The sequence below is a fragment of the Dipodomys spectabilis genome, unplaced genomic scaffold, assembly GCF_019054845.1.
Source record: "Dipodomys spectabilis isolate Male_0828 unplaced genomic scaffold, ASM1905484v1 ptg000263l, whole genome shotgun sequence".
NCBI lineage: Eukaryota > Metazoa > Chordata > Mammalia > Rodentia > Heteromyidae > Dipodomys > Dipodomys spectabilis.
In genome coordinates, this window is record NW_024870940.1 from 3,757,892 (window position 1) to 3,783,396 (window position 25,505).

At 49.4% G+C, this 25,505-nt stretch overlaps 1 protein-coding gene across 1 annotated transcript in view; it reads left to right on the forward strand.

Moving 5' to 3' along the window:
* LOC122125287 (CUB and sushi domain-containing protein 1-like) overlaps window positions 1–25,505 on the forward strand; it is a gene marked incomplete at its 3' end in the record, with an annotated part of 693,202 nt that overhangs the window by 508,505 nt on the left and 159,192 nt on the right. The window contains exon 9 of the mRNA XM_042699884.1: window positions 23,400–23,487. Coding sequence (XP_042555818.1) covers window positions 23,400–23,487 — 88 coding nt within the window. The remainder of the gene's footprint in view (window positions 1–23,399; window positions 23,488–25,505) is intronic.

Consider the following 25,505-nt stretch of genomic DNA (forward strand, 5'->3'; position numbering starts at 1 on the left):
TGTGTGTGTGCGTGTGTGTGTATGTGTGTGTGTGTGTGTGCGTGCGCGTGTGTAAGCTGAAGGACTGGCAGCATGTGTCCTCACAACGCCCACCTGAAGACTTAGATTATAGTGACTTCTGCCCAACTGAGTGTTATGTCAGTGGGCCCCCACCAGCGTCTAGAATCTTCTGTGTCAGTGAGCCAGGTTCCCAGTGTAATGTTTACGGGCCAACCGCAGGCTGTCATGAGTGAAATGAACTTGTCAGATTGAGGTGCAGAAGGAGGCGCCGATTTCCACCGTGAAGCAGTCAGGATCGGAGCCGCCCCTCTGGGACCCAGTGTGAAAAGCAACATAATTAAATCTACCTTGTGTGCCCTGGCCAGGACCCCACGGAGGAGTTGGTTTACATTACCAGGGCTCGGTGGAGAAGTGGGTGCGGCTGCTCTTTGAACTGCTGTGGTTCACACGAGGCTGTTGCTCCCTGCATGTCACACGGCCACAAAAGGGACAGGGACACAATCTTCCACACTGCTCCCTTAGCTGCTCAGCAGGAGTCCGCTGAGCTACAGAGGTGCTGCTGTGGTCTAGCCCAGAGGGGGCCAGCAGGAGGCAGGAGCTGCCCTGCCCTGGGGAAGCCGAGCACCAGTGCCCCAGGGGAAGAGGCCAGGAGCCAGCAGGGCCCTGTGGGGCAGAAAGGCTGAGCGAGGCCCACGTGCGGCCTGGGACTGCGCAACAAGCAGCAGGAAAGGCTCCTTTCCACACACGCCTGGCCGGGGCTGAGTCTGCATGGAGGGGGGGGAGCGCCTCTGCTGCCTGCGGGCGCGGAGCTGGGGCGGCTTCTGTGGGCAGTGGCCCCGGCCGGCTCCCTGTCTGGCTTTGGAGTGGTCACAGTGTCAGCTGCCAGCCTACATGCCCATGGCACAGGATCGGTAAGCAGCGCCCGCCGCCGGCGGCAGGGCCGCAGAGCCCGGGAGGCGTCCAGGCCTGGGAAGCCAGGCCGCGTGGCAGGCATTCCCACGGCTCTGACGAACTTCCTGTGCTTGGATGCTTGTGTTTGTTTGTGCTTTGTTTTTGTTGTTCATGTTTTGTGTAGCTTTGTTGTATTTGGCATATTAAGTGGATACCTATTACACACATATGTGTGTGCATGTGTGTAATGTAGACATACATGTAAGTGTGTATTTTTCCTTGTAAAGCTGCGAGTGCCTCACCCACCCGCCCGGCCCCCTCACCTCTCCTGGCCTCTCCTGGCACTGATGGACTGGGGTCTCTAAAAGGAGACGCGGCGTTTTGCCCCCCCTGCCATGCACCAGGGAGTGGCGAGTCTGCCCAAGGGTGCAGATGGAGGAGCTGAGCACCTCGGGAGAGCAGGCCGCTGTCGCTGACCATTGGAGAGGATGAAGGGTCACGGTGGAGATGGCCATGCCTTTGTCTGGCCCGACCGCCCTGCCCCCAGGTGAGGGCCACACACTCCGCTAAACCTAAACTCCCCAAGGTGCCCTTGGAGAAGCACCAGGAAGGAGGCGAGAGCTGGCCGGTGGGGCTCCCCTCCGCTCCTCCCTGAAGTGGGGTGCGGGGTTAACAGCCGCCCCGCTGAGCCGCAGGGAAAGGAAACCAAAGGGACCCTATTCCCTGGAATCTCAACAGTCAGTCAGCAGATTTTTATTTACATTTCAAAAGAAAATGGTTATTATCTTAACAGATGCAATTTTCCCCTTATTTCCAAACAAGGATTTTAAGTTTTTGAATTAAAATAGATGATTATTGTGATTTCTTATTACAAAGCAATGCATGCATAGAAAAATATTGGAAAACGCAAATGAGAAAAATACTTAATAAAATCTATGTTGCTTTCACAGCTCAAAGAAATAAAACTCCACTTACCATCTGGGCATGCAGCCTTGCTATTCTGCATCTATATGCCTAGAATTTGCTTTCATGTATGATTCAATACTATTAACTGCTTTGTTTACTTTCATGCATGGTGACTATTTTTCTATATTGATAAACGTTCCTCTAAATGTTGTTTCGTGACTCAAGAGCTTTTTCTTGTGTTAACTACACCACAACTAGTTTATTCTTTTGGGGAAGAATTTAGAATAACTCCAGTTCTTTAAACGTTATAACAGAAGTTGCAATAAATGTAATTGTAGCTATTTTTTGTTACATTGTTCATTTAGGGTAATTTTGTTAAATGAATTTGTAAGTCAAGACTTTCATTTGAGGTAATTTTGTTAAAAGAATTTACATGTCAAGACTTAGAAAGAAAGCATATCTTACAGATGATGATAACCATATTTGAATTTCCCTATCCAGATTTACACATTCCTTAGACAATGTCATTGCTATTGACAGAGTTCATGGTTTTATTAGAGACTTTAAATTCAGTGTGCTTTTGTTTTCTTGGCTTTTCTTAGAACCTGACTTTATCTCAGGGTGGAATGCCAGCTGAAGCCTGGGGCCTTTGCTTTGCAGATGGACTCCGGAGCGGAAGTCTTGCCATGCTGGCCTGCTGTCCCTCCCTGGGTCTTGCAGCCATGAGCAGAGCTCGCTTTTCCCCGACCCAGCATTACACACCCCACCTGTGCGTCCCCCTGTCTTTCCTGGAACCCTGTCCCTTCCTCTGATACCAGGAGACACAGAGCCTGGACGAGCTGGGCTGAGGGGAGGGTGTCTCAAGGTCTTTGTGGCCCAGCAAGTATTCTTCTTGGTTTCTCAGAGGAGCTTCCTGCACTATCCTGGTGAGCCCCGAGTCCCAAGCTTCGCTCTGGCTGCTTTGTGGGTGAGCAGCCCCTGGTGGCCTGGAGGAGGGGCTGCTCCCTCTGGTGGCCTGTCCTGATTAGTCTGAGCTCTGGGTTCCGTCCCTGTGCAGTGGTGCACAGACTCAGGTCAGGTGAATTCAGCACTGTCTGGGTTCTAAGAAGGACCTAGGCCCCAACACCTGTGCCTGATTCTACCCCTCTCCCGCCTCCCATGTTGCACCTTCTGCAGTTTATCTCAGCCTAGAGGTCTTCCAGAGAATTCTCTTCCTTTTTCTCCAGTGCTCTGGATGTTCCTAACTAGAGCAACAGCCTATGGAGGCAGAGATGATGGAGGCAGGGATGATGGAGGCAGATGATATAGGCAGACAATGGAGGCAGAGATGGTGGAGGCAGAGATGATGGGGGCAGGGATGTTGGGGGCAGGGATGATGGAGGCAGAGATGATGGAGACAGACAGTGGAGGCAGGGATGATGGAGGCAGATGATGGAGACAGATGATGGAGGCAGGGATGATGGAGGCAGAGATGATGGGGGCAGGGATGATGGGGGCAGGGATGATGGGGGCAGGGATGATGGGGGCAGGGATGATGGAGTCAGGGATGATGGAGGCAGGGGTGATGGAGGCAGGGATGATGGAGGCAGGGGTGATGGAGGCAGACAGTGGAGGCAGGGATGATGGAGGCAGGGATGATGGAGGCAGGGATGATGGGGGCAGTGATGATGGGGGCAGTGATGATGGGGGCAGTGATGATGGGGGCAGGGATGATGGAGGCAGATGATGGAGACAGATGATAGGGGCAGGGATGATGATGGAGGCAGGGATGATGGAGGCAGGGATGATGGGGGCAGGGATGATGGGGGCAGGGATGATGGAGGCAGACAGTGGAGGCAGGGATGATGGAGGCAGGGATGATGGAGGCAGGGATGATGGAGGCAGGGATGATGGGGGCATGGATGATGGGGGCAGGGATGATGGAGGCAGATGATGGGGGCAGGGATGATGGGGGCAGGGATGATGGAGGCAGTGATGATGGGGGCAGGGATGATGGAGGCAGATGATGGAGACAGATGATGGGGGCAGGGATGATGATGGAGGCAGGGATGATGGAGGCAGGGATGATGGGGGCAGGGATGATGGAAGCAGTGATGATGGGGGCAGGGATGATGGAGGCAGGGATGATGGAGACAGATGATGGGGGCAGGGATGATGGGGGCATGGATGATGGGGGCAGGGATGATGGGGGCAGGGATGATGGAGGCAGATGATGGGGGCAGGGATGATGGGGGCAGGGATGATGGAGGCAGTGATGATGGAGGCAGTGATGATGGGGCAGGGATGATGGAGGCAGACAGTGGAGGCAGAGATGATGGAGGCAGTGATAATGGAGGCAGATGATGGAGGCAGATGATGGGGGCAGGGATGATGATGGAGGCAGGGATGATGGAGGCAGGGATGATGGAGGCAGGGATAATGGAGGCAGGGATGATGGAGGCAGACAGTGGAGGCAGAGATGATGGAGGCAGTGATAATGAAGGCAGATGATGGAGACAGATGATGGGGGCAGGGATGATGATGGAGGCATGGATGATGGGGGCAGGGATGATGGGGGCAGGGATGATGGAGGCAGTGATGATGGAGGCAGGGATGATGGAGGCAGATGATGGAGACAGATGATGGGGGCAGGGATGATGGGGGCAGGGATGATGGAGGCAGAGACAACCCTGGGTTGTCTCTGATTCCCTCACTGTTAGTAGCTCCTTGAAGGCTGCATACGTACACACACACATACACACACACACACACACATGCACACACATGCATACATACACACACACACAAACACACAGGCTCATGTGCACACCCACCATTTGTGGGGGAGCTCAGATACAAGACCTTCTAGCTCCACTGAAGCAGCTCCAGACAGTTTTGATTGGACTCACAGGGAACAGTGTGTCTCATGCAAACTCCTAGACAAGCCTGGAACCCCAGAGCTCTGGGATCAACCTGAGAATTTGAATATTGTATTTGTGATGTGTCCTGGGGTGAAGCCGGCCAGCTCAGATCCTTTCCTGAAGACACAATTAGATGCTTTGCTCCCATGTTTCGCAGTCTTTTTGTTAACCTCTTGGAAACAACACAATTTATTTATGTTATTGTCCTCTGTTAAAAATGTCCTTTCTACCACATTTCATGTAATCAAATGCATAAATCCCTTCAGGTCTTCCTGATCCCTTGCCCAGACACCAAATCAAATCAAGTTCATTAACTTAATTAGCTGAATGAAGGTCACAAACTTCCCTGATAATGGGGTGTCCCTGTGACCAGCCCCCACCACCCTCCTCGGGGTTGCTGTAGAGGCCTGGGGACCCAGCTGATGTCAGGCACTGGCCCAGGCCAAGGGGGGTCCTATAAGGCCCACACTCACTCCTGTCTGCGGCCCAGCTCCCCTCGGACCTTCTTCCGCCTCTGCTCTTCCCCCTCTCCTTTGCTGCCTGTGGACCTGCTCTTGGTCTCTGTTGTTGTCTGTGACTGACAAGCCCCTTGCAGTACCTTCCTCCGCCCTCTTCTCCCCATCTGTTTCCTAGGCAGGGTGGTGACTTAAGACCACTTTTTTCTTCATTTTCTTCATTCTGCATCCTACGTTTTGTTGTTGCTCAGCGTCATCTATCATCTCTTACTTTACGGTTCTTTTCTATTTCTCCTGTAGAAGATCGGCTAGGAATATTTACAAATTCCACCTGACACATTTTATCTCTTTTATTCCAGACCTATGTATTTGCCACCTCTAATGCTGCCTGTCTCTGTTTCTGCCAGCCCTTGACATCTGAGGCACCTCCTCCTCCTCTTCCTCTCTCTTCCTCTCTCTTCCTCCTCTTCTTCCTCTTCCTGGGCAGAGCCCTGCTCTCCCACTCCCAGTACTTGCTGGCTGCCTTGTTCCTGGAGCGTCTTTGGCTTTGCTCAATGCCGTCCAGGCCCTGGCTTTGCCCAGGTGATGTGTGTGGCCAGGGCGGGGCTGACCTCGGGGGCTCAGGACCCAGCCCTGCTTGCTCTGCTGTGCTCTGGGTCACCACTGAAGCAGGGCCTATCATCTGTGCTGTCTCCCTGAGGCAGTGAGAGCCCCAGATGCCCTGGGTTGAGTTTCAGACCCATTTGAAGTCTGACTGAGGTCACAAGTCTTGGTGGGGGATCCTCCTCTTTTCAGGGCGGCTAAGGGCTGTTTGGTCCACGCTGCCTTTCCAGTCTGTTCCTCTGTGTGGGCCTCTGGCGTCTCATGTGTGTCCTGTCACGGCTGGTACAGTGTCGCTCCCACACAGAGCAGCTGCGTGCGCTCTCCTCTGCCCATGTGTCTGGGTCTGGACATCGATCGCCGCAGGCTGCTCAAGGTAGCATCTCCCGGTTCTGGGGCAGAGGGACAGCCTGAAGCAGTGAGGGCAGCCTGCCCTGTTAGGGAGAGACTGGGTTGTGGAGCTTTTGATCATTTGGTCTTCAGCTCTCTCCTCAACTTTTGTTCTTCTTACTTTTTTCAGAACCTGTTTAGTGCTGTGCCTCTCAGTTTATCTGTACAATTGTTCATGTTCCAACAGTGTTCACATCTGGATTGAGACTGGCTGTGCAAGAACAGGGATGCTAAGACAGGGAGACAGTAAACCTTACAGTTGCACATCACAGACACACACACGTGCGCACACACGTGCACACATATGTGCACACACACATGCACATCACACACACATGCACATACACCATGCACACACACACACACACACACGTGTCTCAAAGAACTGAAAGGTAAGCAGAGCACCAGTTCAAGAGGCTGAGATCTGAGGATCATGTTTCAAAACTAATGTGGGCAGGAAAGTTTGTGATACTCATCTCCAGTTGACCATAAAAGTCAGAAGTGGAGCTGTGAATCAAGTGGTAGAACACCAGCCTTGAGCATACTCAAGGACAGTGCCCAGGTGCTGAGTTCAGGCCCCAGGAATTGCACACACAAAAAAAGAAAAAGAAAAATAATAACTGGAGGCGCAATGGTGGCTGAGTAGAGAACAGGCAGCAAAGTCTTCAGTGTAGCGTCAGCCCTGTGTGAAGGCTGGATTTCCTTCTCTAGGTAAGTGTGATATAAATTTGGGGGTTTGTGTGAACAGTAACACTGTCGCCTCACGAGTCTTACATGGCAAGCACACCCTTAATACACATGGAGATGTGACCGAAGGCCTCGGAAGAGTACAAGACCTGTGTCATAACCCGACATGAATCTCCTGCTTTGAAAGGGTTTCTGTAGCCGCCGCGCCTCCTTGTGTTTTGCTGCAACAATCCAGTTTGCCGGGACACCATCTTAGCCTTTGCTGTAGTTACCACACGCGTCCCATGGGGCAAAAGTCTCCTGGATGGTGGGGCACTCACAGGTTCGGGGTGGAAGGCCCCGGTCGGCTGGGGGAGCTTGGGTCTGGGAAGTGGCACATCTTTCCCACGGCTTCTCCCGTGGCTGGTGGAGCTGCGACCAGGGGTGTGCTGACATGTGATTTTCTTGTCTTTGTTTCCCCTTCAACATAAGGACAGTACGGTGGGTCTTGACCACTGCTAAGCATTGACTACTGGTCATGTGATTGCCTTAAAAGCCTTAACAACCAAACGTGTACCCAAAGGTCCTTCCATGTCCCCTGTGAGGCCAGCTGACCCTTGCTGCCACGAGCTGATGAGCCTCCTCCCATCACAGGTCCTTCCTACGGCCTGCCAGCAGCTGGGTCTTCCCCAGTCCTGCCCAGTGTGGCCTTGCTCAGTAGGCCACTTGACTGTCAGGACAAGGGCTCTGAGATGCCTGAGCTCAGTGCTTGGGGAGGAATCCCCGCTTGCTGCACTGCCCTGTTCTTGGAGGAAATACGAAGTTGTGTTTCTTCTTGATATGCACCTGAGCCCACGCACACTTTCCATTCCCTAGTTACTCAAAAACAGACAAGAACTGTGGGAGTAGAAGGGTCAGAAACAGCAGAGAAAGGGCGCCCGGTACCTGTGACCCACGGCCGCGCTGAGAGGTCACTGAGCTCTTACTTACGAGGAGAATTGGGGCTCTCAGTCACTTGGACATTGCTTTGAGTGAACTCCACATAGATGATTGTCGCAAATACTTGTGACAGCAAACATGGACCCTGTGGCTTGGTGTGTCCCGAACTGGCTCTGGAGCTCGGGGACCTGGCCCATCTTTCCCCGTGACCCGCCTGGCACATCAGTGGCACCCTCAGGGCAGGGGTTCTGGCTACAGCAGCATCTGGGAGCCTGAAATCAGGGATTCCAGAGGATCGGCTTTGGTGGGAAGGAGGCACAGGACAGGCGTGGATTCTTTCCGGGACGCCATCATGGCTGGCTCTGCAGTCATTTATGCGTGAGCACGCTCACTCACTCCTTTACGATATTGGTTGAGCATGTTCTCTATCCCAGCCACTTGACCCTCACTAGAAGACGGGAATTGAGATAAACTCGTCTCCTGTTCCCAGACGGCATTCCCTGAGAGTTATCAGGAAATCAGCCACTTGATATATATTTTCTTTGCAGATGCTTAAGATACGTCAAGTAAACCAAATGAAAGATATGACTGGAGCTTTTCCACCGCTCTACAACTAAGATGGGTACCTCAAAGATGAGCAGCAAAATGCCTGAATTAGTGAATAAATGTTTCTAAGTCCTTGGGCAATGAAATACTTTTGGTGGGTTCTTTGGGCTCACCCTTCCATGAGCAGAGACGGTTTTCGAGTGTGGGAACTGAGGCATGGGATGCTAGGTGGTGTTAGGATTTTGATCTGACAGTGTCGGGAATCCTCCCATGGTCGGCCCTGCTGGGCTTCCTGACTCCAGGAATTTCTAGGCTCTCCCTTTATTTGCAGGCCAGTTCAGTTAAACAGTGAAAGTCAGGGATGGGATCCTTTCCTTCCCCAGATTAATCTGGTGAGGCCATTTCCAGTTCCAAGAAGAGTAAAATGGCCTGTGCAAGCATGTGCACATTTCCAAGTCAGCCTCTCCTCCCTGGACAGGAGCTGGTATCAAGTCACACCTCTGACGTGGTGACCCTTCCTGGGGACCTGTGCTGCAGGCCTGAGGACTCACCTTCCCACACCCAGCACCACACAGGCCTTGCTGGTCTCGGGTACAATCCCCTGGTCCACATTTTCCATCTAGTTCAAGTTTGAGGTGCCACGTGGGAAGTGGCTGATAGAGTCCTGGGTCAACTTCAGCTCACTTCAGCCCAGGAGTTTAAGAAATGGATGGCCATCTTTCTCGTAGCAAAATACTTCCCAGACTTCCATTTTGCAGAAGGAAAAAGTAATTCTCAGGCCACTCTGAATCCCTCATTCTACTTCGCATTCCTTGCGATGTTGTCTGGGTTGTAGAACATTTTTAGGGCACTGGCTGAGGAGGAAGGGGGTGGGGGCTGACCAGACCAGGACATCCACACACCCAGCACCTAAGTTCTTCCTGTGCCCTTACTGGAGCAAAGTTTTCCTGACACTAGCCAAACATGTAGCAAACTTTTTCTCATGGATTGTGGTAGAAAAATCTCTCTGCTCACATGCTTGTTAGTTTATTGTTGTTTTCAGGTCCAGTTCCAACATCCAGAGTTAATGTCCACGTGTCCTTGAAGTGTGGAGAAAGGTCACTTAGTAGGAAGTACTGGTTGCAAGACCCACTCTGCTCAGGTTTAAATCTACGGTAGTCTGCATAGGCATGTAGTTATTATTCCTGTCCAATATTTTTGGAAGAATAATTTTATCATTACTATTAAGGTGTGGTACCGAGGGGCTACCATTTCACAATTAAGGCAACGGTGTGCATTTCTCTTTTGGACAGTGTCACTCTTTCCTTCGATTTTCCCCAGTTCTCCTTGTCCCTGCCCATATTTTTATGTAATGTATGCTGAATACCGTGACTGTGTTTGTTCACCCTTCCTCCCTCCATTTCTGTGCCTCCTTCACCCCTCCTTAGACACAGAAGAAGGAAAAGATAGAAAAACAACACACAGACAGGCACACACACAACACCTCCACACCACCACCAACATAAATACCCAAGTTTCCATTTCCCTGAACTCCTTTCCATAAATAGCACTTGACAGGTTCAGAGTTACACCGTGGGTCTGCCTGTTCATGTGTGAATGCCTAGGGGCCTGTCCACTTGTATTTTAGATTTGACCTCCACATAGGAGAGACCACATCCTCTGTTTGTCTCTTTGAGCTTGGCTTACCTCACTTAGAATGATTTGTTCTGGTCTATGCATTTCCCTGCAAATGACATAATATCATTCTTTCTAACTGATGAAGGAATAAGATTCCATTGTGTATAGAAGCCACAAATGTTGTATCCACTCACCTACTTTGTAGCACCTGGGCTGTTTGCATAGCTTGGTTATATGAATAGTGCAGCACTGTGTCTTTCTGGCAGCCTGACTTGTGATGTGTTGCACAGATGCCCCACAGTGGTGTGGCTGGGTCAGAGGGCAGCTCTGTGTGTGCTTTGAGAAGCAGATCCAGCCCACCTGTCCACATGGCTGTTCTAGCTTACCTTCCCACCCACAGCGCAGTATGGCTCCGTTCTCCCACATCCTACCAGCATGTGTTGTTGTGAGTCTTGCTGCCAGTAATGTCAGCTGAAAATTATGCCTAGGCGGTTTTAAAAAGGGTCAGGTTTATTCATCTCCATACTTCATACTGGCCTCTCTGGAAGTTTAGATGTTTGTGAATAAGTCACATCAGATTCCTCTCTGTTCCTGTGATCTTTAGCGCATGCTATATTAAATGTGGTAGCTGGTTACAAGCTAGGTATGAAGTGACACTAGAAAAATAATAACTGATAATTAAACAGAGGCCCAGTCACATAAATATTTTCACATCTGCAGTCTGGAAAATATGTGCCACTAGCATTCATTTTAAAATCAGGAAATAGTCATTTTTTTCAAAATCAAGATGGCTACTTATTTAAATAGTTAAAAAGAAATTCTGATTTTTCTGTGAATGAACCAATAATACAGTTCTCTGTGACAATTTGGTTCTACCTCTGACTTCTAAGTGGAAGTCAGACAGTGCACAGTGTTGCATTTACATATATCAGCTTTCATCACATCGGGCCAGAGAAGAAGCATTCATTCAGGGCAAGGCTTCACTTGTTTACAGACTTGTCAGTCCAAAAGGAAATATGGTGCTCCAACCATGCCTGCTGCCCGGAGGCGTTGGAAACCGTCCCCCCCACCAAGCAGGCCATGCATCCCACACTTACCTGGGGGCGCATTTCTCTGTGATTGCTGATACAGGATGCACTGTAGTTAACATGAACATCACATGTTATAGTTGAATTAATAATAAATAATGAGTCATGATCTATAATGAACTCAAAATAATAGTTATGAATGGAGTATATATTATATGTCATATTGAAGAATCCATCTTTAATTTTTTTCAGTGACAGAGAAATAAGCAAAAAAAAAAAAAAAGTAAAAAAGAAAAAGAAAAAGAAAAATGACCCCTGCTGTCATCAGCTGGTGAAATGGTGTGGTGGTGAGGATGCATTGGTGACAGAGTTGATGACCTTGAGTCACAGCCAGAGGCCAGGCACCAAGGACAGGTGCACAGGCCAGGACCAAGGACAGGTGCACAGGCCAGGACCAAGGACAGGTACACAAGGCCAGGACCAAGGACAGGTGCATAGATCAGGACCAAGGACAGGTGCACAGGCCAGGACCAAGGACAAGTGCACAGGCCAGGACCAAGGACAAGTGCACAGGCCAGGACCAAGGACAGGTGCACAGGCCAGGACCAAGGACAGGTGCATAGATCAGGACCAAGGACAGGTGCATAGATCAGGACCAAGGACAGGTGCACAGGTCAGGACCAAGGACAGGTGCAGAGATCAGGACCAAGGACAGGTGCAGAGATCAGGACCAAGGACAGGTACACAAGGCCAGGACCAAGGACAGGTGCATAGATCAGGACCAAGGACAGGTGCACAAGGCCAGGACCAAGGACAGGTGCACAGGCCAGGACCAAGGACAGGTGCTCTCAGTGTGAAAGCGCTCACTTCTCAAAGTGATCTTCTGAGTAGGATAGAATTTGTGCTTCTGAAATGTCGATGGCAGTAACCCAGTCACCTGCCTTTCTCACAGAACCTTGTTGACACAGGATGACCAACCAGGGATGTGGCCTCTAACAGAGGAGGGTGGACAAAACCCTCTCTGTACCTGAGCAGGAGAAACAAGTGGAGCAGGACAGAAATGGGAGGGATTGGCACCGGGACACAGGGGTGGCCCGGGTGCCGCCCTCTTTCTCCTAGAAATGATCCCCGTGTATCAACCGTCACGGTGGGTGAGCCATCCGAGCATGCAGCCCATTTAATTAGTTTTTTAGATTAAAGAAATTCTTTGAAGACAATTAGTATTAAAATTAGGCAGCTGACTCGGAATGATTTTTTCTTATGCACTAGGAAAGGCAGGCACCTACTTGGCCTAAACGGTCGTTTCTGGCCTGTATCCTGGTCAGAGAGCCCATCCTGACAAGGGCAGTGGTGACCCCGCAGGTGCAGCCTTGCTCTCTTAGGGTCACCCAGGGGTGGCCTTTATGGTGAGGGGTCAGCAACTTGGTGGGGGGATGGGCATGGCCCATGGGGTGGAGCGGAGGAAGCAGAATCAGGTCCTGGCTGCAGAGTTGCAGTGAGGCACCAGCCAATCAGGACTGTTGAGCTTGGATGTGCCAATGGGCCGTGAGCGCCGGTGTGGCCTTCCATGCCCACTGTGCAGCTGGGACCAGGAGGGGATCAGAAGGATGAGACGTAGGGAAAGTACCACCTAGGCAGTGATGCTTTTGCAGTGTGCACTCTTGAACGCTAGATTATCTCTCTCCATTGAGAACTTCACAGAAAATGTCTGCTCAGTGTTCTCCTGATATTAATAACATGAACAATAACCATGTAGAAACTTGGGTTAACCTGAAATCACGGGAGAACTCAGGTTTTAAAGACAGGTTGAGTATCTGGGCTTGCTTGTTAACATGCTAGCATCGGTGGCAGGCAAATCCCATTTCACCTCAGGATAATTTATGAGAGTAGTTTATTTAATCAAGCGCTGGCTGGGATGTAGCCCTCCGTCAGGCAAGGCCCTCCCGCCACCTGTGGACTCACACAGAGAAAGCACCAGGGATTCCCCATGCCACCAAACCACAGTCATCTCTAATCTTCTGTCTGACTGACGTCTTGGGACCGTTCCAGACGGAAGCTTCTGACACTCTGACCCTGGCCCCCTCCCAGGCCCTGTGCCGTCTTATTTCCAACTCCAGATGTTCTGCTGCGTCGTTCCTTGGGTCCATCTTCGCCTTGGCTATGTCGTTTTCCCGCCCGGTACCGATCGCTGTCCGGGACCTGTCTGCTCGGGAAAGGCCGCAGGAGGGTTGTGCCAGGCACTGAGGGGCAGGTTGTGAGGAGAGGTTTCTAGTGGGAGGAACTGCTTGTGCCAAGCTGGACGTGGACTGTTCCCGAGTGGACGCCAGCTCTGGGTCCCGGTCTGGACCCGTGACGGATGCTCATCATTCAAGCTTCCAGCGATTCCCATCTCTGTAGTGCCCACGCTCGCCACCCACAGAACAGTGCTGGTCCCCTCGGTGCCCTCTGACACCAGAGCGGACGCTCCTCCCCCGTCTCCCAGCCTTGAACAGCTCCCTCCTCCCTCAGTCCACACCGGCCCAGCCACACACACAGGCTTGCACAGGGCTTCCCAGATAGAACTGTGACATCCTCTGTCTCCAAGTCAGGGGGACAGCCCGGGCCCCGGTGACGTCCCTCTGAGCTGGCCAGCACCCACTTCCCTCTGGGCGGTCTCCGTGTCCTGCCTCTGTGTCCTGCTCACCTGCCCACGCGGAGATTTAACCAAGGAATGGGTTCCAGAGCACCTCCTCTGCTGGGTCATTGTGAATTCTGATTCAGTCTCCTTCTCCCAGGCTGCACCGTGCTGAGCCCTTCCCCACGCGGTGCCCGCTCCGCCCAGCCCTCGCACATTCCCCACGCGGTGCCCGCTCGGCTGGCCCTCACACATTCCCCATGCGGTGCCCGCTCCACCGGCCCTCACACAGCACCCGCCCCGTCCTCCAGAGCACCAATCCCCGTGCAGACAGGAGCCGCTCCTTGAGCTCTGATTGCCCAGCAGTTGTGCCTTCGGCTCTTGTTAGACCCCGGAGTGCCGGCTTCCCCCAGCCCCCCACACGGTCTCTCACACAGGACACAGAACCAGTCCTTAGCAGAGCGGATGTTGACTGACTTAAGTGGAATTAGCCACAAATAACGTGCTATTTTTATTTTCAAGTGTTATTTCCATGGTGATTTTGATTACCCTCACACACAAAAATAATCATCTGAATTGTTAGTTTCCTGTGAATAAAAATGCATGATCTGTAAAAAAGAAAAAAAGAATATGTTATCACCCTTTGCCAGTCTTTAGCTACTAAGACAATACTATTAGAATAAACAAACATTGTAAAAACAAAAGTTCAGATCTGCTTGTTTCTAGGTGAACAGGCGTGATTTCCTATACAAGCTGTATCAGATTCACAAGGCTCCAACGCCATGTTTTATCATGAGAATTTCAACCTTTGATCTCTCAGCCCTTGCCTTTGCTCTTCCTTTTGTTAATGAATGCTGTTGCTCTGGCTGGCAGGGCACCTGGAGGGAAGGTAGAGGCGGAGTCCAGGGGCGGGCGTCAGCACGCAGGGAAGGGGCCCTCCCCCCCTTCTTGGGCAGCACCTGGCATGGCTGGCACATCAGGTCTGGACCCCGCATCCCCAGCTGGGATCAGAAGGCCTGTCCTCTGGCCGGTCTCTGCACAGGGCTGCCGCCTCTTGTGCATGGTGCTTTCCAGATCGTGCCTTTGACCTGAGGACCCCTGCCTATCCCATCCAGGCTCCTGTACGGGGCCTTGGCCCCTTTCCCCTTGAGTCCTCCCTGTGACTTCCCTGTGATCCCCCAGGACTTGAGTTTCTAGAGACAAGGTTAGATTATATTCAACTTCCCTTCTTCTCATCCCTTCCCCTCACCTCCTCCATTGTTTCTAATCTTCCTTTTACTTTCAGCTCCTTCTTTATTTTCTCCTTCTCCCCATTTCCTTTCCTCTCCCTCCCCTTCCTTCTTCCTTCCTTTCTTCCTTCCTCCCTTCCTCTCTCCCCCTTCCTTCTTCCCCTCCTTCTTCCCTTCCTTCCTTCCTTCTTCCCTTCCTTCCTTCCTTCCTTCCTTGCTTCCTTCCTTCCTTGCTTCCTTCCTTCTTCCCTTCCTTCCTTCCTTCCTTCCTTCCTTGCTTCCTTCCTTCCTTGCTTCCTTCCTTCATTCCTTCTTTCCTTCCTTCCTTCCTTCCTTCCTTCCTTCCTTCCTTCCTTCCTTCCTTTCTTCCTTCCTCCCTTCCTCTCTCCCCCTTCCTTCTTCCCCTCCTTCTTCCCTTCCTTCCTTCCTTCTTCCTTTCCTTCCTTCCTTCCCTCCTTGCTTCCTTCCTTCCTTGCTTCCTTCCTTCCTTCCTTCCTTCCTTCCTTCCTTCCTTCCTTCCTTCCTTCCTTCCTTCCTTCCTTCCTTCCTTCCTTCCATCTGTCCATCCCTGCCTCTCTTCCTTTCTCTCTCTTCCTTTCCTTCCTGTCTCTCCCTTTCTTTCTCTTTTTTCCCTCCCTCCTCCCCTTCTTCCCTGCTTCCTGCCTTCCTTCCTTTGTTCCTGGTTTCTGGTGAAGGCCCCTACTCAGCACAGGCTGTCCTGGGACTGTCCACCCTTCTGCCTTATCTCCGAAATGCTGACATTCTAAGTACGCTCCACCACACACAACCTCTTTCCTTTTGCTTTTACTTTTCTTTCTCTTTTCTCCCCTCTCCCTCTTCCTTCCTTCCTTCCTTCCTTCCTTCCTTCCTTCCTTCCTTCCTTCCTTCCTTCCTTCCTTCCCTTTCTCCCTATGCCCTCATGTTTTCACGTGTGTGTGTGTGTGTGTGTGTGTGTAAAACTGTTTTTAGATTTCCTTGAGCATCAGAAACACTTGGGGAAAGTGAGACAAGTCTTTGCTTGGCCCCCTGAGTGCTGAAGTGAGGAAGCCATGCGCGTGCACTGGCTTGGAGCCAGGTCCCTGCTTCCTGTCCTGCTCCGGACCTGAGACGCCATCTGCGAGACTCCAGGCTTCCATCTGTGGCCCTGCCCAGCCTTCTCCATGTTCCGCATGCCACTCCCTGCATGCCACTCCCTGCATGCCACTTCCTGTACGTCACTTCCTGCACACCACTTCCTGCACACCACTTCCTGCACGCCACTTCCTGCACGACACTCCCTGCACGACACTCCCTGCACACCACTTCCTGCACACCACTTCCTACACACCACTCCCTGCATGCCACTTCCGGCACACCACTTCCTGCATGCCACTTCCTGCACGCCACTCCCTGCACACCACTCCCTGCATGCCACTTCCTGCACGCCACTTCCTGCATGCCACTTCCTGCATGCCACTTCCTTTCAGAGCCTCAGTCCCTCTCCTCACCTTGGACTTGCTGTGACACCGCATGCTTGCAGTTGAATCAGTCAATTTCCCCTGTCATGGAGATGCTCTCCTGTTAAGGTGACCTTGAATGGTTAGCTGTCCTGCAGGGTTTCCCTGCATGAACTCTGAAAAACTCTTTAACTCCAGAGTAATGAGTGCACGGAAGACTGAGAGGGAGCACAGTCGGCATCTCCTGGATGCACTCTCCAGGAAAGAAAAATCGGGGCAGGGGCAGCTGAGGGGCAGCCCAGGGCAGGGGCAGGTGAGGGGAGCAGATGGGGACATGGTTTAGGTGCGGTGCGTCTGTGCTGGGGGTTCTCCTCCAGGAAGGGGAATGGCACAGGTGTGACGGACAATTTTCAAGCTCTTGAAAAATGTTCAGCCACATTCATTTTTTAAGCACCCCCACACTGGTTTGTGTGAGAGTACTACACGTACTTTCCATTTCATTTGAGCAGTAAATAAGCATCTTATTTTAATTTGAAGATTCATGAAGAAGATATTTCCTTTTTGAATATGTGCCGCCATAGTGACTTATCATTTGAAAATATAACTATTGATATTAAGGCCTTTATAAAGTAATTGATTTGCTTTTTCCTCCTGTAGCAAAACAGTCCAGGGAGACAGAAGAATTGGAAAGATTGAAAACTTGGAATGCCAGCCAAATGCTCTTTGCTTGTTGTACACTAAAGAATCATTAATTTTCATTTTAGATTCTCTCTCTTATGTATTTGAGGGAATTGAATTAAAATATAAAATATATTTTTAAGGAATCACCATAAACCAAGAAGGAGTTGACTGGATCCGTGGAAGCAGACTTGGAGGAGACATTGGAAGAGTCATGCATAAAAATTAGTCTAATGGTCATGTGACTTCTAGTATTTAACAGTCCGCACATTAAGATTTATAACTAGAAAGAGGAATGTTGAAATAAACTACAGGCTTAAAAACTGTAGTCCTTAGTTCTCACAAGGCTGAGGTTCTTAAACACAAATCCAGTGGAGATACATTAATAAGACATCAAAGCAATACCTGGCAAAGCAATATTGTCTGGACAATTCACATCTACATAAAATATCCTTTTTACCATTCTGTAGTGTACAATTGACAAAATTAAATATCCAAAGGTCAAAAGCTCTCTTTTGTGTCATGTTCTGATGTGGAGCTCATGTGTCTACACACACAGACATGTATGTGTACATGTTCCATGACATGCTCTTAGAATCCAGTGGTAGCTGTAGAAAAGAAGTTCATAAAAATTTAAAACCTTATCATCCAACCAGCCATCTTATTGGTTCACAGAGAAGACATGGCATGCATGATTCTTCTTGCTGAGATGAAAGCCCTGTAAATCATGAAGAGGAATGCGCAGGGAAGGAGGGCTTTTCATCCCAGGAGGGAGTGCCGACTGTGACAAAGGTCACAGAAGAGGATGTCAGTGTAGATTAATTTCAAAGGGATTACAGCGGCCAAGCCTCTGACACCCAGCCCGCCCCGCCTCATTTGCCAGAACACATTGCTGCTCGAATAAAGGTCCAGGATGGTGTGGAGATAGAGCCACCAAAGAATCTCAACATAGTGAGCTCTGTAGAGCAACGTTCTTGATTGTTCTGCAGCAGGAGCCCATGTTGTCTCTCTGAAAGCTTAGAATGGCTACCACTTGTCTCAGAGTTGATCCAGCTAGACCGGACCTCTGCCAATCTAATGAAAGAAGGGTCAAGATGATTAAAAAAGCAGTAATAATAAATCAGGATAGAAATTATAAAACTATTAGACTGTCCCTAATTTTGAGTTATTTATTCCAGAGCAAAACCTGTTTTGTGCCAAAATGGCATCTCCTGGGGAGATTTAGCAACCCGGCCACTCCACAGTGCTAGTTATCTGAAAGTGGATGGTCTCACGTGATTAGCCTTTGAATCTGGGATTTTAAATGAAGGAAAATTGCTACCAGATGGCTGGGACTAGAGCCTGGTGGCTTGAACCATATGGCTTCTCGAGTGTGGTTTGGGAATAAAAATGAAGACACCTTTCTGTTTCTCTCTCTGATGCTCAGTATCTTGCCACCATGTGCTTTTATTAAAGCAATGTCACCAGGCTAAGTAGCAGTTACTTCTCGTGAGCGGCCTTGTCTGAGTTGACGGCACCCTGACCTTGTACTATTCCCAATGTCAAGGCAGAAGGTGTAGGAAAAGGATCCTGGATCCAGGGCCAAATCTATGAAAAGGCTGGTGTCTGTGTTGTTCTTATCTCTGAAAACAAGAGCATTGTCATCATCTCTTTCTATTTGCCTCTGATTATTTCACTAGAACAAACCTGATCTCCAACAATCCCTGTCCCTAATCTTCCTCATGATAGAGAGTGTGGCTTCCTGCTTCTTGGTATAGCTAGGTAGCTTGTTCCAAGTCAATTCAACACTGAGTTGGTTTTTTATTGTGAAAATACCATACAGAGGGGTTACAATTAGATGGGCAAGGTAATGAGTGCATTTCTTACCAAGCATTGTTGCCTCCTCCTTGGTTTCCCCTTAACTGGCATCCCAAGGTCTCTGCTTAAGACAGGCGCACCCCTCCACCCCTCACAAAGTCCTGTGCCTGTCTAGTGAGGTACTGGGAGTCAACAAGCTTTGAAAAATGTTTAAAACATGTAGGTTAATATAATTAATTATGCTTAGAAGAGGAACACAAAGACAAAACCACTATGTACATCCGGTCGTATAAAGTAATATTTATCGAAATGAACTCCAGGAAATGGAAACAAGAGTTTTTTTTCCTTTGTTGCTGTTTTATTTTTTCCCTTTTATCTTATTTGTTCTTTACTGGTCTTTAGCAGGGCAAGTGGGGGCACAGAAAAGGAGGGACAAAGGGTGAACAAACACAGCAGTGTCTCATGAGACACTGCCTTGAACATGAACTATATACCCTGTCTTGGGGTCCAGGGGAAAAACTGGGGGAGCCAGGGGTAGGAGGGGTGGCATTCTTCAAAAATAAATGTACTCATCACCTGACGTACATAACAGTGACCCCTCATCATCTCTACAAAACAATAAAAATGCAAAAAATATATACACATATATAATGTAATTTACGTGATTGGAATCCAAATCCACCCCAGCCTTTTACAAATTGTCTAATTTGTAGTAGCTGATCCACAGTTTCACATCTCGCTTTTGCATAGTTAATGATGTATGATAAACTCATCTATTGAACGTCTTCAGTTTGGATTTCTAACGCTGAGGTTGGACTAAAGTTTAAAATGTGTATTAATATCAACGGCATGATCTTACAAGATTTGAAAAGATTTGATTCAACAAACTTAGAGTTAAGTGGCATTTGGCCCAGCCAGCCTGTCTTTTGAAGATGGTTCTCTGAGGCCCTGGGGATCTTGCTTGCAGTAGGCGGCTCTCTTTGACTCTGTCTCCATTGAAAAGGCTTCAGTGTTCACAGCACTCAGTTGCTGACGGTAGGGAGGTATGGGGCTGTGGTTTGCATGTGCAGAACCTGTTTGTCACCATGGCTTTCCTGGTACCCAGCCCCTCATTGCCGACGCCAGCTCTTTTTTGATCTCCCGCCGCCCTGAGCTTCTGCAGTCTTTCAGGCTGGGAATTCCAATGGAGTATGGTTTCTTTAGTGAGTGATTTGTCATGATCTTTGAGAAGATCCAGAAGGTTCTAATGTAACTTGGGGGGGCACCTCCAAATTCTTTCACTCTTTACAACCACTCCATTTGGAAAAACAAACCAGCAAACCAACAGACAAGGCATAATATACATCACCATTTTTTCAAGCCTTGGTGTGGTGATTTCTGTCTGGCCTGAGGGTGTGGCATGTTAAAGGGAAGGGGGCTGCCTGCCTCCCTCAGACACGAGCCAGCCGTGCCATGCAGGAGCCGCCAGACAGAGCGCAGCCGTATCACTTGACAAAAGGTGGCAGCCGCCCGGCCGGCGATAGCAGGAAGGAAAACATGGCGGCAGAATGCGGAGCGCTGCGGGCTGGTGATCAGGCACAGAAGTGTGGCTCCGAGGTGGGTTGTAGAGACAGCACGCGGGCCGCCCTCTAGCTGAACACTACCCCAGCATAGGGTACAGAGCCTCCAGCCACGGGCTTGAAGGAAACGGAGATCTCAAAAAGGTGGACACTCATATATCTGTGTTCATGTGTCCATGTCTATATGTTCGTGACTATATTCCGTGTTTCTGTATGTAGAGGGCAAGGGAGAGGGTTTATAAATCTTACCATTGGCTGGCTTTCCCCATCTTGATACGCAGTCCGGTGGCACTCACGTGTCCACTCCATGGCGCGTTTTCACAGATGTTTTGTGGGCTCGGCCAGAGCGTCTGTACCCTGTCAGCAGCCGCCGCCCTGCATTTTTCTCCCCACGAACTCTGACAGACAGCCACCACCGTCTCTTCTGGCTGCGTGAATCGTTTCCTTTGCCATTCTTCCTGAGTGTACTCAGGTGTGGTTGGGTCTCGATGTGCACTTACTTAATCCCGTGCATTACTGTGGTTCATTAGGAATGGTCCTGGCTTCTGGTCTTCCAGGAAGCTCTACACGTGGAGTGGTTTGAACAACAGCAATGTCCTCCTCACCACCTGGCAGTGGGAGTCTGAGAGGCGGCAGGCGGGTTTGACCTCCCAAAATGGTGGAAGGCTCTTGGCCTGACTCTCCACCTGCTCTCCCCGTGAGCCCCTCCCGTCACAGGTAACGGCCGTACTAGACTGCAAGGCCTTCAGTGTAGGTTAAAGATCACCTCAAAGAACCAACGTGTGAATGCAGCCACACTGCTCATAACTGGCGTGAGTGAGTGGGGCCCAGGTCAGCCTGGGGGAGCTGGTCCCCTCCTTTGAAGGAACTCTCCCTGCCTGTCCACCTGTCCCGAATTCTCACCGTTCCCCCTCTCATCCTCCTGTATTGTCTTCCTTCCTCACTTGGACCGTGTGTTTTCTGAATGACACGTTTTGATGTCTCTTCTCTTTTATGCACATTGCATAGATTCTTTTTATGGTTACCATGGAAATTTCTTATAACATCCCAAGATTATGAAACCATTTTCACTCCATACAGAAGTAAGTTTCATGGTATTCACATCTGCTCTCCCATGTTATACCATGGATTTCATAAATTGTGTCTTTATAAAATTACATCTCTATTGTATATTTATAATTACTATATATATATATCTTTTAAATGCTGCAGAAAATAAAAGTGAAATTGCAAATAAAATACCAGTATTTAAAGGATACTGCCATGCATTTCTCTTTCCTGGAGAACTTTTTATTTTCATCTTGTTTCTAGTTATTGTGTAGTGTCCTTTTGTTTCAACTTGAAGGATTTCCCCTAGAATGGTTTGGTTGATCATGAATGCCCTCATCTGTTGTTTATCTGAAAATGTCTTAAAGAGTTCTGACTTGTGAGGGGCAGCTTTGCTGGATGCAAAGTTCTGGGTTGCCAGTACTTCCTCTCAGCATTTCAGTAATCACCCCATAGCCTTCCAACAGCCAAGCTGCTGCTGAGAAGTCGGCAGATACCCTTATTAGCAATTTCTAGTTTGTGATAAGTTAGCTTTCTCTTTCAGCCTTCAAGATCCTTGATTTACTTTTTTGCAGTTCAGTTATGTAACAGGGTGTCCTAATATGAATCTCTTCTCTTGTATCCTTCTTAGTATGAGTTCACTGAGCTCCTCCACCTTGCTATATCTTGTTAGCTACAAGTAATAGAACCTCTTGTTCCAATGGGTTTCAACTAAGGTAGATTTTACGGTCATCTGCCTGCCTGTGGCTGAATTTTTCCCACGATTGTAACTCACAGCTCCAGGCTTTGGATATTTAGATGTAGAGTCACCCCGCCCTGTTCTCACCCTCATTCGGCAATGGAAGCATCCAAGTCCACCTCCCAAGTCCAGGCACAGTGGAGTCCAGGGAGAAGAGAACTACTCTCTGTCCACACGTGAAGAGCTGGTCTCTGGTGGGGAGCTGGTCTCCGGTGGGGAGAGCTGGTCTTTGGTGGGGAGCTGGTCTCTGGTGGGGAGCTGGTCTCCGGTGGGGAGAGCTGGTCTCTGGTGGGGAGAGCTGGTCTCTGGTGGGGAGCTGGTCTCTGGTGGGGAGCTGGTCTCTGGTGGGGAGCTGGTCTCCGGTGGGGAGAGCTGGTCTCTGGTGGGGAGCTGGTCTCTGGTGGGGAGCTGGTCTCTGGTGGGGAGCTGGTCTCTGGTGGGGAGCTGGTCTCCGGTGGGGAGAGCTGGTCTCTGGTGGGGAGCTGGTCTCCGGTGGGGAGAGCTGGTCTCCGGTGGGGAGAGCTGGTCTCTGGTGGGGAGCTGGTCTCTGGTGGAGAGCTGGTCTCTGGTGGGGAGCTGGTCTCCGGTGGGGAGAGCTGGTCTCCCCAAAGTATGCTCTGGAGCACTCTCACCTCCACCGTTCTGAACTGGGTCAGAAGCCCTCTGTTAAACAGATTCTGGAAGAAAGAGGGATGGTCCAGAGTGGGTTAGACAAATGGTGTTGATGGCATGCTGGAGAGACACACTCCTTCACACGCTGCCTGTGTTGACAGTCCAAACCACACCAGCTCTCCCAGAAAGAGGCGTGGTAAAAACATCAGCATGCTTTTCCGAAGACTCCATTCCTCTTTTAGTTCAGTGATAAACACATTCAGTGTTCAAAATATTTTATTTAATTGCCTTGTTAAATGCCAACTCTTTGTGCAACTATTTAAACGTAATAAAAAGAGTAAATCTAAAAAAAATCTCTTGGTAGATGTTAGTCATCACCATCTGCTCTGTCATCCGTAGGGAATGGATGAAGGCTTTCTTTGTTACAGATCTAGGCAGTTTATCCGCAGCCTAAATTGTGACCCAGCATAGGAGTAACCAGACTGCACAGATGAGTTTTCATTACCTTCTCACTCTTCAATAGAGCAAAGAGTTGAAGCTAAAAACATCTTGCCTGTTTTATTGTGATCGTAGCCTTTGGTTTTCAAAAATGAGAATAAGGACTAGTTTTAAGAGGGCTCATCTGTGCTGGTGGAGCAGAGTCACACTTTAAGTTGTGATTAGTAAAGAACCGAGCATGTCGAGCATAAACGGATCCCCGCTGTATCGCAGCAGCTGCTGTGCCCTCACCAATGTGTCTCTGTGTTACAGTGGGCCAGGGAGGCGTTGCGCTGGTCTCTGACATGTGTCCAGACCCTGGGACCCCGGAAAACGGCCGGAGAGCAGGCTCTGACTTCAGGTAGGGAATGAACGATCTGTTGTTTTCCAATGCACGTGCCCTCTCCACCTGCACTTTCCTTCAACTCTTCTACCCTTTGGATTTAAGGACACAGCTTCTCAAGTGCCACGCAGCAATGGTGTAGAATGCCATCATTCTGTGCTGAAACGTTGTAGATGCTACAGAATTGGCGCTCTTCAGAATACACTTGGTGTCCCAAAATACAGGACCAAATTTGTCTTCAAATATTTTTTTCTATTTTTCTTCCATACGTTTGATATTCCAATGCCTTCAATGATGCAAGTTAAAGGGACAAAACTTAATCACAGCCTCGTAATAATTCCATTAAATAATCTTAAAATGTTGAGTGTTGGGAGGAGTCAGTGCTGTTTGTTCAGAAAATCACGTGGGGTGATTTTTGCTGTGGCAATCTGGAGAAGGTGAAATCTGGAGAAGGTGATGATGATGATGATGATGATGATGATGATGATGATGATGATGATGTGTGTGTGTGTGTGTGTGTGTGTGTGTGTGTGTGTGTGTGTCTCAGTCAGTTTGAGAAGCTTCACATTTGTCTCCTTACATGATAGAAACGGTATAGGCTAGAAAGCAAAGAGTAAAGTGGGCAAGAAACAAGATTTCCCTGATCACAACCTTTCCGCTTTGGGGGAGACAGGTAAGAAGGAATAGGTGCAGAGAATTAAGGCCACCCATGTAAGAGCAAAGTGTGAGGCAGGTGGTGAGTCCTTTGGGGAGGCAGGAACATGGCATTCTGTGGAACTGGATGAGCAATGATGTTTTATTTGTAATGATGGGGAGATCGTAGAGTTACCTGTAGCATGGCTATAATTAATTTAGTAGTGGTATTCAATTTCCTATATAATAGGGTAGACCTGGAGTGAGTTACTATAGAAGAGGCTTAATTAGTGGGTAGTTCTGAAGGTCGAAGGTCGAGGAGGCTCATCTGGTGATCATCTCGACAGCACAGTCCTGCAGAGTTAGGGCCGAGACAAAGAGAGGCCAGCCCCTCGTGGGTGTGACTTCTACTCTTTGTCCATCTACTTAGAAACCCTCCAGACTCCACCATGGAAGCTGCTCCTGGCAACCTGTATTCATGGGATCACTTGCCCAAAGGTCCACCTCTGTGTCTTCCTTGGAGAATCTTCAGGCTGTTTACACATCTCCGCGTATGTAGCAACCAACAGTCCTGTAGCTCTTGGGAAATTACTTGGAAGGCTGTTCAAGTTTTACTGTTCGCTTTGTTTTATTCTAGATTTCATGGGACTTTATCCCTAGACAATTCTGTGGGTAAAGAGAGTTTGAAATTTTGCTTACCAAACGGAGAACCTTTTGTTTCTTTTCCTCACCTGAATGCACTGGTCAATGCATTGGTATTACAAGGTTGACCGGAAATGGTGGCTGGTCTCCTCTGCCTTCTCTCTCAGCTGAGGTTGACAGATTCGGGTTTGAATCTTGACTCTGGTATTGCTGAAGATGTTTTGATAGATGTTTTTGTGGGGTTGAGGTGTGCTCTTCTGTCTTTGAATGGTGGGGAGTAGATTCTTAGACATGAAATATTCCATTTGACCTTAAGAAGGATGTAGGTTTGATTGCTGCCTGGAGAGTTCCTTCATGCTGCGGTGCCTGTCTAGTCTGTGTGCTGGTGGTGGTGGTGCTGAAGTCATGTTGGTTTTCTGGTAGCTAGCTCCATGGGGAAGCGTGGATCAAAATTTTCTAGAAGTTTGCAGTCTTGCTCATTTCTCATTGCAGCTTTGTCAGCTTTTGCCTCATGCATCTTGAAGCTTTGTTGACAGGTATATGGAAATGATGGGTACTTCATGCCTTTTACTCAATGCATACCCTCTGTGTTTTGAAATAACCATCTTTACCTTAGATTTTGTTAGGAGTTACTGGGGTTCAGACCAGGGCCTTGTGTCTATGCCAGTGTTGTGCCACCAGGCCAAGCCCCAACCCCAGCTCTCGGCAGTTTTCTTTACTCTAAAATCAAACTTGTTACGATTACAGAGCATCTTATCAGA